The 15,782-nt window shown below is 43.3% G+C and overlaps 1 protein-coding gene across 3 annotated transcripts in view; it reads left to right on the top strand.

Moving 5' to 3' along the window:
* LOC144533188 (prospero homeobox protein 1-like) overlaps positions 1 to 7,162 on the top strand; it is a 33,442-nt gene extending 26,280 nt beyond the window's left edge. For all 3 annotated transcript variants that reach the window (XM_078274395.1, XM_078274394.1, XM_078274393.1), the window contains exon 5: positions 2,642 to 7,162. In XM_078274395.1, the coding sequence (XP_078130521.1) occupies positions 2,642 to 2,827 (186 nt within the window). In that variant the 3' untranslated portion in view covers positions 2,828 to 7,162. The remainder of the gene's footprint in view (positions 1 to 2,641) is intronic.
* Positions 7,163 to 15,782: the final 8,620 nt, after the last annotated feature.

Here is a 15,782-nt window from a genome sequence, read left to right as displayed (position 1 = left end):
TTGTACAGGGTGTCCTGCGCTACTGCACAGAGACACTGGTCAAATCACTATGCCATGATTGTGAAGTAAAATAAACATAAATGCACCTGTACCGTGTGATTGTCTATATTAACATTTAAAATGAGTGATCACAGAGAAAGTTAGAGGTGACAGGCAGTTATCTGTTAGCCGCTGAACATGACTGAGCAGGCTTACGTCATCAATTTCCAAAAGCTTCTATTTCCACATTGAAAAAAACGCAAAAAGATGGCGTTTTCAGATTTGTCTGCCCCAAAGCTCTGTTTTCAGATGAGAAAAACGCTAGCGTAATGTGGACCAAAATCAAAAAAAGGTGTGTTTTCAAATTTAGCTGGCATAGTGTAGATGAACTCTCAGTCACCTTGTTGGCCTTTTCCAGTCATCATTCCACACGCACACAACCCTCCATCCCTCACTCTATACTCTTTTTTCCCCCCTGGCTCTCTCCTCCTTCCCTCCTCCCCTCTTTGTACATCTGTCCTTTAATTTTGGGCTCTGCTGAGAAGTTGTTAAAAAGCCCTATGAAAAATGTATGAAGGATTGTGAGCCACGCGATTGGCCCCATTTACCGGACAGCCGAGCGAATGAACGGCCACACTGGATAATCCCCCACAATGCCTCTGGAACAAAGGCCCAGCAGCTGACCCTAGCAAGAGAGAGAGAGAGAGAGAGAGAGAGAGAGAGAGAGAGAGAGAGAGATGAAGAAGGGGGGAGTGAGGGGGGATTGAGTGGAACAAGGGGGGTGCAAACAGTTAAGGCTCACTGCTGGTCAGGAGGCAGCTTGCTCACATACACAATTCACATGTACTCGCAAAACAAAGGCTTCTGGGACAGGAATAACTCCCTCTGTTCTGTCGCTCGACTCTCTCTCCTTAGACTCTTCTCAGCCCCTCCTTCTCTTGCCACCGCTCTCTCCCTCCCTCCCATTCTCACTCTCTCGCTCTCTCAGTCAAGAGGATCTGAAATACCAATACCCTTTTCTCCTTGACATTGCTTTCTCCTTGCAGTCAGCGTTTTGCTGTCCTTTTATAGTCAAAACGTCAGGAGAAATTCCATGCAGGAATATTCTTAGTAATGCGGCACTCCCTGCGTCTAACAGCTAGGGCGCTAGCGTTGCATTCGCCCGTTAGCGAGGTCTTGTGGGAATAGGGTGCGCATGCCCGCACAGGTACTTACAACGCATACACACAGTTGCCCTCGCACCGGGGTCATTGTGCCAGCATTTCAGAGACGACAGCAGCCCAAACAATGAATTATAACCACTTCTACCAGAGGGCAATTCAATATTTGGGGAATTGGGTTAGCTTGTGTGTTTCCTCTCTGTGTCAAACACACACATAGAGCACACAAGCTCCTTATTCACGACTCACCTTTTCACTCGAGCAGTGGACAGAGATATGCACACACACCAGACACACGGGCATCTTAGCCTCCATTCATCACCCCGAGGGGGGGGGGGGTGGCTGTCCTGTGTGTGTGTGTGTGTGTGTGTGTGTGTGTGTGTGTGTGTGTGTATTCCAGCGGCCACTAACCTTGCTGTGTCCTGACACTCCTGATGAGTATCTGCAGGACACTGGATGAGAGGAGTGGAGCGGAGTGCGCACTGTCAGGCATTTGGGCAAGCTGCTGCTGCTGTATATATGTGTGTGTGTGTGTGTGTGTGTGTGACAATTTGTGTGTGTGCGAGCATCAAGGGAGGCAGGCAGGGAGACAGTCAGCATTATCCAAGCAGGTGACCCCTGAAGGCTGCGTCGCCCTGGAGCTTTGAGTTGAGGAATAAGACTCATCCAAATACAGCTTGTGTGTGTGCTGCGAGCATTATGTAGAGCTCTGTAACAGTACAGGATGTGTCATCTCCTTGGCACAAGGAGGTGTGTGCGCTGGTGTGTGTGCTCGTGCCTGCATGACTGTGTGTGTGTGTGTGTGTGTGTGTGTGTGTGTGTGTGTGTGTGTGAGAGACAGAGTGTTGGCCTAGGGGAAGGTGTCACAGATCTTTGCCAGACTAATCATCTCCATGGTGTCGGTGAGCGCTGCTGTCAGGGACACTAAAGAGGCGGCGTGTCTCCCCGTTCCCAAAGCATTTAGTACTTCCTCTTTCGCCAGCAACTCTCTGCCGCTCTTCACTCAGCTCCGCTCTCTTGTTTGGTCACAGATTTACAGTGGGACTCATAAAGATGTCACGCTCACCATGTTGCATTGAGGGAAGTGGGAGGTGTGAGAAACCTGAGAATTCACAAGAAATGACTTTTCTCAGGCTGACGCCTCAATTGGCTTTTAAGGAAGTAGATACACAAGAGACAGGAGATTTATGATTTTACATCCACTGTAAAAATATGAACGTGTTCTACAAGGGAGGAGATAAAGGTGTTGAGCATAATGCAAGAGAACACTGCTGCAAAATGATAGCTAACGGCGAGTGGAAGTCACGCATTTTAGAAACCCAATGAAACTTTCTGCAATTTACAGTAAAACAATTCACTATCGAACTTTGAGTCAATTCTAAATGATGTGGTCTCCTTACAGAGGAGCAATGTATTCAAACGCTGACTTTCTTTCTATAGATGTACGTAGACTATTCTTCCATAGATGAATAATCATTTCTTTCCTTCCTGTGTCTATGAAGGTCCCTGAACGCTTTCTGGAGGTGGCAGAGATCACACTGAGGGAGTTCTTCAACGCCATTGTGGCTGGCAAAGACGTGGACCCGTCCTGGAAGAAGGCGATCTACAAGGTCATCTGCAAACTGGACAGCGAAGTCCCAGAGATTTTCAAGTCCCCCAACTGTCTCCAAGAGCTTCTACACGAGTAAATTTCTCCTCCTCCTCCTTTTCCTCCTCCTCGCTCGACGCTTTGCGCTTTTTTTATTTTCTCTGATTTCATAGAATTTCAAAATATTCTCTTTTGTTGTTTTTTTCTTTTTTCCAAAACTTTTCTTTTGATTTCCTGTTTTTTTCTTTGAATGTATGAAAGTTATGAAGTAGCATTCCCAATCTGAAGCCTGTGGCAGTTCCTAAATGACCTAGCTATTGTGTTGTTGTTCTTATATGATAATTATCATGATGGTTTTTATTTGTTTTGTTTTTGTATGATTCTGAACTGAAGAGACTCTAATCTTATTGGGTGTTTTTTGGACCGTGTGAACCCTCATCCGTTTGGCTTGTTTTATGATCAACACTAACAAAGTCCACAGTGTGTGGAAGACGTTCCCATTTACACTACTAAGAACATAGGCTGGGTTCCCTAAAGACTTTAATCATGGCACCCTGGGGTGTCCCTCCAATCCAGTGGGTGTCCAAATGAACTGTCCCCACAAAGTGGGCGCCCAATAGACTGTGCTACTGAAGATGTCCCCAACAGGACAGTCACACACATGCACACAAAAACAAGGCCTAGTGAGGTTACTAACTGACTGGACTAAGACTGGACTCGTGGTACTGGTCTGTACTAGTCTGTGGGACTTGGACTGGTTTCCAATAGCTACTGAGCTCTACCATGTTTTGAAGTGTGTTTTCCCTGCAAGTAAGGCATTGTGTTTATTGGGTGTACATTATTATTTTGATTATTTTTATTATTATTATTATTATTATTATTGTTGTTGTTGTTTAGGATTATTATTATTTCATCACTGCTTGCTGAAGATTGGCACTTCGAGATTTGTTTGTCCCTTGATGCCGTTGCAGAAAAAAATAAATTATTGCTATTAATATTATTCAACGAGTTTAGATTCTGAAATATGTTGCCCCCCATTTCCCATCCTTCTTCTTTCTCCTGTCTTTGTTTGTCCATCTCTGAAGTGGACCTTTTTAGATATTTTGTTGTTTTTTTGGTAGTTTGGGGCAACTTGCCTGGAAAGTGTTTCAAATTTTGGGTTTTAATGGAGAGCCATCAGAGTAGGCTTCTCTAATATGCCTGTAGTGACTAGCCTATCCTGCAGAGGACCAGTCCAGCAACGATGCTGGAAAAGGAGTAAGGCTGCAGAAACACATGAAGTAAAAAGTGTAGAAGTATAAAAATATGCAGAAGACGTGTGGCCTTTTGGTGCGTGATCTGCTGTTTTTAAATGGCTAATTTTCCGTAGCCACTCCAGCTTTGACAACTAAACTGCTCCCACTAAACGAGCCATTTGTCCAGCTATCAAATAAATCTTATTTGTCTAATTATGTCCCGGATTGGTGAACATAGACAATAATAACTGCATAGTTTTTTGTCTTGTTATAGCACTGTTCACTAAATAGCTCATGTGTGAGATGAAGTCCACCTGTTTATATGACAGGCTTTTATTGTGATTAGCCTGTACAAGGTGTAAATGACATTATGAAGTTATTTCAATAGCAGCTGATACTTGAATATATCAGAATACTGTGGCAATCTAAAGTACAGTGTCGCTGAAACAACAGATAATTGAATACATACGAATAGAAGCATCAGGAGGAGGAAGATAATTTAAGGAGGGCACAGAGAGAGGGGAATATAAGCTGAAACACAAGCGTTTATTAATTCTGCTTCAAGTGGAACAACACACACATGCACACACACACTGCTCCTTCCCTCCATGTTCACCTGCCTTTGAGTGATCTAGCTGCTCTCTCAATGCAACAATACGAGGTCGGAGGTGAGCACTCACCCCGGGGGTAGATGAAGAAGCTCTCAGCACTACAAAGAGCGGGGACAAAGGCACAGAGTGAGGAGCAACACGCACCTGAAACCCTCTGCTCTGTCCCTCCGTCCCAAACTGGCAGCTTTTAAGACCCAAAGTGTGATTCTCTTGAAGCCACTGTGCCCAGTTTGTTAAACAGCATTCCTTTCACTTTTACCTGAGATTCCAATCCCAGATTTTCCACTTGAACTGTACATGAATATCTACTGTTTTATTCATTTTATCTGCCCTCTCAGGCTTTTAAGAATTTTAAAAAGCAGTTAGTGTAAGCTGCCCTTTTGATGAGGTAAGTTAAAGGAATGAGAGGCCTTGAATGCTTTCTAGAGTGCGTGCGAGCTAGCTGTTGTTCTCACCTTGGATGACATTATCTTATGGTGTGTGTGTGTGTGTGTGTGTGTGTGTGTGTGTGTGTGTGTGTGTGTGTGTGTGTGTGTGTGTGTGTGTGTGTGTGTGTCACAAAAGATCAAAAGGGGCAGGTTGCTTAACCTGCTGACTTGTCTAAGCGAGACAAAGCGCCTGACAAAAGGAGGCAGAGAAAGACAGAGAGCTACTCCCTTCATTATGTCCCCCATCTCCTCCTCCCCGAACAGTGTTCTTCTTAAGAAACGGGAGCCCTGAGAGTGCGAGCCGGACACATTTCTCACTGAAGGATGGGCTAGGCCCTGCATGTCTCAGAGTCTCAAAGCACCAGCCAAAGGCTCTAAAGTGCCACAAACAAAGGAGAAAGGAAAGGACACTTTTATCTGATGCACAGATTATTATCGCTCCACACCCTCCCCCTTCCTGCAACCCCGCCGTAAAGTTAAAGAGTTCCTGCGCCTAAAAAGATTAATTCAGGATAATGAAGACTTATGTGCAAAAAGGATTAGCAAGACCTTAAAACCGCATTGAAAATATTTTTGTCAAGTTTTCCTTTTCTGGGGTCGTTTGATTTTAAGGATAACTATTGAAATACTTATAGAGCCTTTTTTAAGAATTGTAAAAGATAAATATATGGGGAAAAAAATATATACAGTAGTGGAAGTTCTTTGGAAGGCACTGTTAAAATTGTTTCATTAATGAAATCTTGAGGGTATTTATAGTGACAGCTTTGTTTAAATCTGTAATATGAATAAGTGAGTTGTTGGTAGATTAGGAGCAATAGTTGTAGGTTTTTTGCAGGTTTTGTGACCAGTTTTCCTTTGGTTTCTTTACCTTTTGTATTGTGCTGAATGGCTGTGCTCTTGAGATCAGAAAATAAACTTGGAATCCGTTTTCAGAGAATGAAATGTTGCTACTGTAAATACTGTCAGGATGAAACAAAGAATAACTGTACAGTTTTTCTATTCTCACTCAGAGTGCGTAGAGAAGGGTGAAAGTGGTTTAAAAAAAGAAGGGTGAAGAAAAGAGAGATGACTCGCTCTCTCTAACCGGACTCATAACCACTCTTCCAAAAACCCACAGAGGAGAGGTTTTTCTTGTTTTTTTTCCCTGCCATGCCTTTAACGGGAGTCTGTTTCCCGTCGGCAGTGCCCTTGAAGTTGCACCAGCATGTGTTTCTTTACTTTCCGCTGACAGAACGATGCATTAGGCTAGTGGTCGGGTAATGATGATGTCACAGAGGGGCCCGTTGGCAGGACCCGGTCTCGTCCAAAAACAAGGGCAGACTGTATCGTAGCTCTAAATTTGACCCGGGAGAGAGACAGGAACTCATTGTCATCAGGAGACCAGTGTCATGGAGGGGGCACATCATGTTGTACAGTTTAAAAAGAGACTGCAGACAGAGAAAAATGATTTATACCCTTTTTTACCAGGTTCAAATAGTTGGGAAAAGTTTGGACTTTTGTGGAATTTATGTACGCTTTGCATTTAGTGTGTGTGTGTGTGTGTGTGTGTGTGTGTGTGTGTGTGTGTGTGTGTGTGTGTGTATGTATGTATGTATGTGTATGTGTAGATGTATATGAGTGTGTGTCTGTGTGAGAGAAAAGACCGATTATGAGAACCTGTGAACCAGTGAGTGACACAATTCTCAACACTGTGGCCCCTCCCCCACCCCTGGGAGTTGCATCCTGACATGTAAATGATTCTCATTAAGCGATGGCAATGTGTGTGTGTGTGTGTGTGTGTGTGTGTGTGTGTGCGTGCGTGTGTGTGTGTGTGTGTGTGTGTGTGTGTGTATGTGTGTGTTGCGATAATTTCCTCTGATCTGTTTTCTGACCTGTTTGAAAGGGGGTTTTGTTTCTCAATGCTTTCATTAGTAATTCTTTTTTTGTTATGACATTGCTCCTCTTTTTTTGTAAATATCAATGATGTGGACTTACAGTGATAAAATACTGCCTTTGTGTAACTTAGCAATATGTTATGTAAATAGTGTTTTGTTGATGCTTTTTGTATGACATTATTATTCGATTCTAGTGCAGTAATTCCAACTGGAACAGCCATGTTTCAAATACAGTCTGAAGGGTTACACACAAGTTGTAAAATAAAACTCTTGACATGGCTGCTTTTTTCTGTTATTGGTGTCTATTTGTCTTGCAGATTTTGTGTAATTTATTGGTTTAATTTATCCTAATTTATTTGATGTTGTTTTCTTTTGTTTTTCAAACAGGGAAGGCTGTACTGCATTTCGTTAATGTAGAACCAATTTAAAAGATTTTAATCCTTATCTACCTAAAATTGAATTTAAGAAATTAGTATTCTAGCGTGCTCATTCAATTGAGAGAAATGATAAAATGGAGATCTTGGCAGCTAAATGGAACTGGACAGTTTTAAAGAAAAAAAGGTTTTTATGTTTTGTTCCGGGACAGGGCCGAGGGTGGGCTAGAACGCTGAAACTAGTTTGAAGCAGTTTTGTATTTTCTCTTGAGATTTTTCCCCCTGTATTGCTTTGGCCCAGCTCAAAAACAACCAGTAGTCAAATTGCCTTTCGTGCCTTCACCCTCTATGAACTGAATGTATGTGCAGTATATATGCAAGCTTGTGCAAAATGAATAAAAAATGGAAATAAAAATGAAAAAGAGTAGAAAACGTGTGCCGTTTGTGGTTTATTTACATCGCTGTCTACAACATGCACTCAAAAGTGTGTGTGTGTGTGCGCGTGTGTGTGATCATTAATTTTTTCATATAACTTATTTAGCATCACTGACTACAATGTTTGTATTTACTGTACAGTTACTCTGTTACTACCCTGTTGGAGCAAATCAGCACCGCTCGGCTCTCTGAGTGATTCAATGCACTAATGAAGGGTTTGACAGCAGAGCACCAACCTCCCAGCCTAGTTTTCTCCACAGATGATTACAGATGCCGCTTCATCGGGCTAAATACAACAATCGCCATAGCCAGGGACACACAGACACATAATGAAATCATCTCTTCAACCTTCAACAAATAAGATGACTAAATATAGACAAGTTAATAAATGCCAAGATAAAAGTTTAAGTAAACAGTGGAAAGACAAACCTCTTGAAAATTGAGTTTGTTCTAACTAGAGCTGCAACAAACGATTAATTTCATTATTGATTAATCAGACAATTATCTTTTCAATTAATAATTGTGTCTGTAAAATGTAAGAAAATGCCTGTAACAAACGTCTAATGTTATAATTTTCCACAGCCCAAGGAGATGTATTTAAATTGTTCTGTACTATTGGATATGATAAAAGAAATGCATTAAATCCTCACAATTTGAGAAGCTGGGAGTATATCATGAGAATAGTTGCAGATTATCTGTCGATCAGCTAATTGTATTAGCTCCAGTTCTAACCAATAAATTGTGTATATGTTTGTGTGTGTCGTTGTTCAAATTATGTATATTCTAAGAAATACTAAAAATAATTAAAAAAAAATAATTTCAAACTCAAATACTAAAGAAAAATTTTGATCTGACTTATGTTTTTAATGACCCATTCCCACAGATTGCTGTTATTGTATTTGCTGTTGAATTTGGGAGTCTTTTAAGAAAAATACAGGCGTATTTTAAAAAGGCTCGGTGTGTTTTCTCTCTGCGTCATTTTGCTGTTTTCTTATCATGACCTCTGTTGTACTTTCCACCACGCCAGCCCGTTGCTCTGTTCCTTTTCTTTCTTTTGTTCTTGCCTGACTGCTTTTCACTCTTTTTGCTTTGATGCTCATTTTTGGAGTTGCTTCTTTTGTGTCTTTCTTGCTTGCTTGCTTTTATTCTTTTTTTTCTCTTTCTCCCATGTTCCTTTTCCCTCTCGTCCTCCGCCTGCCTCCCTCCGCTTGCCTTAACCGGAGGCTACAGCTCCTTAGGTTGGGCTGAGACAGCATCTTTGTACAACACCGACCGTCTGCTCTGTAATCAAATACCATCTGTCGCTACATCTGAAGACTTACTCTCTCGCTTTCTCCATCACACACACACACACGCGCACGTGGGCAAACACATGCACACCCACCACATCTGTGCTTCCCACTCTTGAACAATGTGTGTGTGCTTTTTATGTACAATGACCCGTGTAGCTACAATCATTCCACCTGATTCATTCTTGGCCTGCAGGGAGGAAGTCACTGAAGTCACTTTCACCACTTCCTGTTTTTTACACCTCTCCCGCTGAGGGTTCAAAGTTCATTGTCTTCAGGTATTCATGTTTATTCTGTGGCTCTGTGTGTCAGCAAGACCCTGGCTGCTATATCAGACAGGAGATAGTGGACTTTAGCTCCTCAGTCTTAGATCAACGCCCCCCTATCTCAAAGGCTGCCAGTCTTTCCCAATATTTGCCCAATGTTTGTCCTTGTTCCGGCACAGAAAACGTTGACACGTTGTCCCCAAGGTCCCTCTCCAAGTCCCCCCCTCCCTCCCTGGTCACTTGTTATCACACGCTCAGGTTCAAGAACATTTTCCATTCACTGTTAAGAGTGTGTTTTTTCAGCTGAATTTGTTTTCTATAAGCTTTCACATTATTGGAAAGTGTGTTTTGCAGTTTGTCTGTGGGGGATTTACGCCAACCCAACAACAAACAGAAAATGTTGTGGTAAATATCACCACACACGTGCACTGATGTAACTTATTATGTTTGGGAACCTTTGTGACGAAGAAACACAAGGACTCACCTCATTTTGATTTCTTCTCTGTGCGATCCTCCTACCAACGACCAATATGAGCTATCCACCGTTTGAACCACTTTGACACCTACACCTGCAAAATGACTGTGGGCTTGAAACTAAAACAGCTGAATATTAGAAGTTTCCATCAGAGGACTTTTGTATACAGAGGATTGCAATTTGTATGTATGGGTGCATCTCTTCCTTTTTGCTTAGCAGTGCATTTATTTCATCATTGCGGTTAGAATTAAGGTTTTTACACAAAAATTATTCCAGTTTCAATCAAAAAGCATGAAAACAGATTTCCACATTACAAAGATTGATGGATTCATTCGGCATGTGTTAGTAATTAAACACTGGATTCCATCTATTGTGGATGGAGCAACACACTGGTCTCATGCTCCAGAGCCACTGGCACAGTGTGGGATTAACTCTGGGTTGCCCACATTTGGCATCAGTGATGGAGACACCTAGTGGTCAGAATGTGCAGCCTGCACTCTCTGAGTGCTGTTTTTGATGTTGTCTTCATAGCATCCTTATCCATTGCATTTGCTTTATTTTCCTAACCTTTTAATTTATTTGTTCTTTCTTTTACTACCCCCTTCTTCCTTTCTGTCCATCTCCAGATCGTGTGTGTGTGTGTGTGCATTTGTTTTGTGGAATTGGAAGATTCCAGTTGGACAGATCATAGTGCCCCCTTTTTCCTCCCAGCCTGTCTCTCTCTCTCTCTCTCTCTCTCTCTCTCTCTCTCTCTCTCTCTTTCTCTCTTTCTCTCTCTCTCTCTCTCTCTCTCTGGAAGGCTCCAACGCAACTGGAGCCTCAGAGGCTCAAGAGAGGAGCCTGGGAAAGGAGGAACAAAGGGCCGTCCGTCTGCAGCCATCACCACTCCGCGCCTCCTCTCCTCTCTCCCCCCGTTCTTCCCTCCCTTGGTCCCCTCGCCTCTCTTCCCTCTCCCCACTGGCCAGCTCCCCAAATTAAGACTTCAGACAAGAAAATGGGCTCACTAAAAAAGGGAAAGAAAGCGAGAGAAAGAGAGAGAGAAGGAAGTCCATAACAAGCCAAGAGGAGCAGTGCGACAAAGCCTCTGTTGTTGGATGGCAGGGCCCCTCTGTCGCTCTGCGAGGAACTGTCACTGTGTCAACTTGGATCCCTTGTTCCAAGCAACACAAACTGATAATGAACACACACATAAAACATACACACACAGGCAGGAACATGCTGCAGAGGACTCGGCTCACACACTCATAAAGGCTGCACGAGCGCACAGTGTGTTAACTCACATATTGCCAAGCACATACTGATACACCAAAATAAGTATAGACAGTATAGGTGAGAAGACAGCAGCGGTGAATCCCCACAGCACACCTTCATTTTCACTGCCAAGAGAGGTGAGGGAGGGGGCAAAGTGAGGAGGGAGGAACCTCCCTTGAAACTAAATGAAAGTGAACATTTATGAATGTGTGCACATGTGAGAACATGTGTCGAAGGTAGACAATGGCAGGATAAATTATATAAATGATATCAGGACACCCATTGATTCCAGGCCTTTAAGGTGCTCCGGGGGCCCCCGGGGGCAAACACCTGTTAAAGGGTCTTGTGAAGTGCACACACACACACACACACACACACACACACACACACACACACACACACACACACACACACACACACACACAAACAGACAAACACAATCACACAGTAGCGATGCCTGTTCTTGGTCAATTTCTCAAAGAAGTATCAAAGAACTGCAAGTGCCTTTACATTTAACTCACCCCCAAAAAACTCTCAGTACACTTTAGATCCACTTGAAGAGAGGAAGTGGTCACAGGAAGTGTGTGTGTGTGTGTGTGTGTGTGTGTGTGTGTGTGTGTGTGTGTGTGTGTGTGTGTGTGTGTGTGTGTGTGTGTGTGTGAGTGCGTGCGAGCATGCGTGCATGCGTGCGTGCGTGTGGGGGCAGAGATAGAGACTGAACTGGTTTGGCTTCCTCCAGTCTAAACTGGGTCTAGTGGGTCCAAGACAGATGGCACTCAGGGCAAAGCCGGTCTGGGCTCTTTCTCTCTCTCTCTTTCTCTCTCTCTCACACACACACACACACACACACACACACACACACACACACACACACACACACACACACACACACACACACACACACACACACACACACACACACACACAGACTCTCTCTTTTAATAGCCATTATTGGCATCCTTTGCCTCTTCCAGATCCCTGAATCAGAAATCAGAGAGGCCCATTATATTTCCCATTGACCCATTTGGCAAAATGGTGGGAGCATCGAGTGCTGGATTAAATCGAAAGCAGTTTATAATCCAGTAATTCTAATGTTTTAATTACTTAGATGAACAGGAGGTGTTTGAGCAAAGGCTAATCTCTGAGACATAAGGGAGAGAGATAGATAGATAGATAGATAGAGAGAGAGAGAGAGAGAGAGAGGGAAGAGATTTGTCTTTCTCCTTTGCAACACACATACACACACACACACACACACACACACACACACACACACATATAGGCTTACTCATGGAATATTATCTTATCACCTGTTATCGACACAGATTAAAAGATTCACAGACTTTATTATTCATATTAAGGCGAGGCCCACAGTGTGGAGGTGTGAAACGATTACCAAGCTTGGATGTCACTGTGTATTGGTATCTAATCTATGTATTGGTATGTGTTCTGGTTTTCTGTATTTCAAGGTTAAATTCAGTAATTTATCACAAAATTCTTTATTAGAGATCTGCTGTATCTTGAGTGACATCCATGTCATGTAACCCATCCCATAACTGTCTTTGATAGCCACCCCTCCTGTCAATCAGGCTATAGGACAAAGGCTGCTAAACCAAGACTGATGACCTCATGCCTGAGGTCTGCTCTATACCGAAGGGGTCTTAACACTGTTCAACTCGCCTTTCGTGTCTGTGGCCGTTTTTCAGACGCTGCTCAGTCCTGAGAATCGCCTTGCAGTATCTCTGGAGGCCCGGGATTCACACACATACACACACACATGTGCTGCACACATCCCCTTGATCCATGGGATGGAGCATTGAGCCAGGAGTGAGCCTTAAGACAAGGAGTGACAAACGGGACAGCTGCAGGGGCTGGAAGCCAGTCTTAGCCCCCACCACTACCACCTCCCATACCGCCTCCAGCCAGCCAAACAAGCCATTGTTTCTGGCCAGGGCCTTTGGTATTTCATTTGTCATGAAATGGATACGGACATGGGACGACCACAAGGCTCTTTCTCTAAAAAAGAAGTTGCTACTGCGACTGCTGCTGTTGTGGCTTCTGGTTGCTGAGCCTAGATTGCTAACTCCCCTCACCCTTAACCTTCTCGTGCAGCATGCCCCAAGCACGGGAGGTTAGCTTTACGTGCCAATCTGTGTTTGTCATCCTTTGCAATCTTCATTTTCTCAGGTTTCTCAGTGGACATTAGGCAGGTTCTCTCTGCTGAGAATGAGTTTGGTTCTGTAGGTATTTTGACAGAGGGGCTATATCAGCCACCCAATAATTTGCAAACCTCGACACGTTCACATGGCTGCTCGTCGCTAAGCTGCTCGCACATGCCGTGTCTTAGAGCAACTTTCAACACGTAGTTAACAGCAAAAAGGAGGATCTGACAACATACAGCTGCTTGCTTCTCATGGCATTGACGATAACAGTAAAGATGCTAAGATGTTCATCACTCTCGCAGCTCCATCATCCCCAAGTCTAAAAGAGTTCATGGGCATAAGAACAATACCCCTCTATCTCCATCAAGGACATTCCTTGGCACAACAATAGGACCATCTCTTCCCCCGTATTTTCCTTTCCTCCCCTCCCTCCTCATTCTCCGGCCCCTCCATCAAAGAGCATTCCAGCTCCAGAGCCCCCTAAGCCCTTCACTCTGGGCCTTTCCATGTGACACGCAGACAGTCATCTTTAAGAATTGATTCACTCTGGTATCCAAAGCCTGTGGAGTCTGGCTGCCAAGATACCCAACATAGGCATCACTCATGGGGTCCAGGTACACAACAGCTGCTCCCCAACAATAAAGGCAAAAATGGGAGGCACTCATGAGGAAGATGCAGCCCTAACCTCCCTCCCAAGCCTGAACTGGTCACCTTGAGCCAGTTGTTTCCTGCCTGCCTTCAGAGACGACAAAGGATTGGGTCCAACTTTGGGATGAGGGTGGTGGCAGGGGGTGGCTATTGACACTATAAGTCGCAATACAAATGGAGCGAGAGAGAGAGAGAGAGAGAGAGAGAGAGAGAGAGAGAGAGAGAGAGAGCGCGAACAAGAGGTGCAGGACAAAAGCGGAAAAGATAATTTTTTTGTATCCTTTCTTGGAAGACTCGTGCAGCCATAGCTGTACTACCAAGATGGTACAGAGTGACACATAGAAGACCATAAATAAGACAATGGCATGTTGTTTTCTTCTGAGGCACATTGTGTAGTAGCCTGGAGGTCAAGTGAAGGAGATGCAAGCCCATCCCAGAAACCTCATGCACACACGGGGAAGTAACGCTGGGTATGTCATGATACTACAGATAGAGATCACAAATCATACAGAAGGAGACAGGAGGGATATTACCTCACCTGAAGTGTTTCCATAAACTGCAGTGTACCAAAGCCTTGGGAAGTGGTATCACTCTTCAAGCAAGTCCTGACCCACACACACAGTGATTTATGATGATATAATCCAGCACATCATCCATCATAAATAAATAGACTGAGGCGTCGTACAGGTATATAGTAATTTCACCCTCAGAAATTATGTATACTGTTGAGCCACTGGGTGGTCTACAAACTAATTTCAGGATGGTTTAAGAAAGAGGAGACATACATCTGTCACTTTTTCCTAATGTTTAGGACAAATGAAAAAGAGACAGAAATAAGAAAAAGGAACAAAGAAACAGAAAGAGGAAGATGAGGACAAAGAGGAACTTGGCATCATCAGTCTTCCTGTTAAAGCAGAAAGGCAGAAGATGGAAAGTGAGAGTGATGGAGAGCTGGGAGAGAGGGGGAATTTACCAAAGCAGCTCAGGAGGGCCCTCATTACGATATTAAACAAGATTTAATAAGTGAGAGTGATTTGATGAGGTGATTATCCTGGCCCATTAATCAAGCAGGCTTCTGACCTCGCTGTAATATGGCCCATCTTTCCCCCTATACCAAAGCCTCTTTAGACCCTGAGCTCCTTACTGCACTAACGCCGCTTCAGAAACAACACCAGGCCAAAAAAAAAGGCATGTTACGTCTCATCTTTCGAGCCTGCGGGTATTTTCGATGCTCACTCATCCCTCTGCCTCCCTGTCAGCTCTTCGGTTGCATCTGGTAAATTGAACTCCTTAACATCTGGGTCAGAAAGTAAAGTCTTATCAGAGGGAGCTAAGAGTGATAACTGGCAATGATAACGAGAAAAGCATCTGTTGGCTTTAAGGCTTTTGGTTCGAGAACAAAAGGAAGTTGTACGGATTTCACTGGATTGTTGGGTTTTGTAGAGGAGGTAGGGGAAGCGTGTGTGTATGTGTGTTTGTGTGTGGGTAAATGTGTGTGGATGGGCTGATTCATAGAATGCTTCTTAGTAAAATGAGGCACAAGTTGCATCAGTACATGCAAGGGTGAGCACAGTTTGCTGTTTGTGCTCAACCAGGTCACAACAGTTGTATGACCAAGACTGGCAGACCTTGCAAACCTAACCTCCTAGGGCTGATTTTTAAAAAAAAAAAAATTTTTATTTTTTTTGATTTATCGGTTGTGTATTGAAAAATAGCCTATTACAATTTCCCAGAGCCCAAAATGGTATCTTTAAAATGCATTTTTTTTCTTCTTGAACAAACAGTCCAAATCCCATAAGATGGTCAACTTACAATGATATAAAACAGAAAAGCAAAAAATCCTCACATTTGACAAGCTGCAGCCAGCAAATGTTTTGGCATGTGTGCTTGATAAGTAGCTTAAACAATTAATCCATTATCAAAATAGTTGCCAATTAATTTCTGTCAACTGACTTATCGATTAATTTACTAATTGTTTCAGCCTTTAACAACAGAATTTCTGTGTAT

This window comes from Sander vitreus, chromosome 18 (genome assembly GCF_031162955.1).
Source record: "Sander vitreus isolate 19-12246 chromosome 18, sanVit1, whole genome shotgun sequence".
NCBI lineage: Eukaryota > Metazoa > Chordata > Actinopteri > Perciformes > Percidae > Sander > Sander vitreus.
Note: the sequence above shows the minus strand (reverse complement) of the source record. Positions and strands in the feature narration are given on the sequence as shown.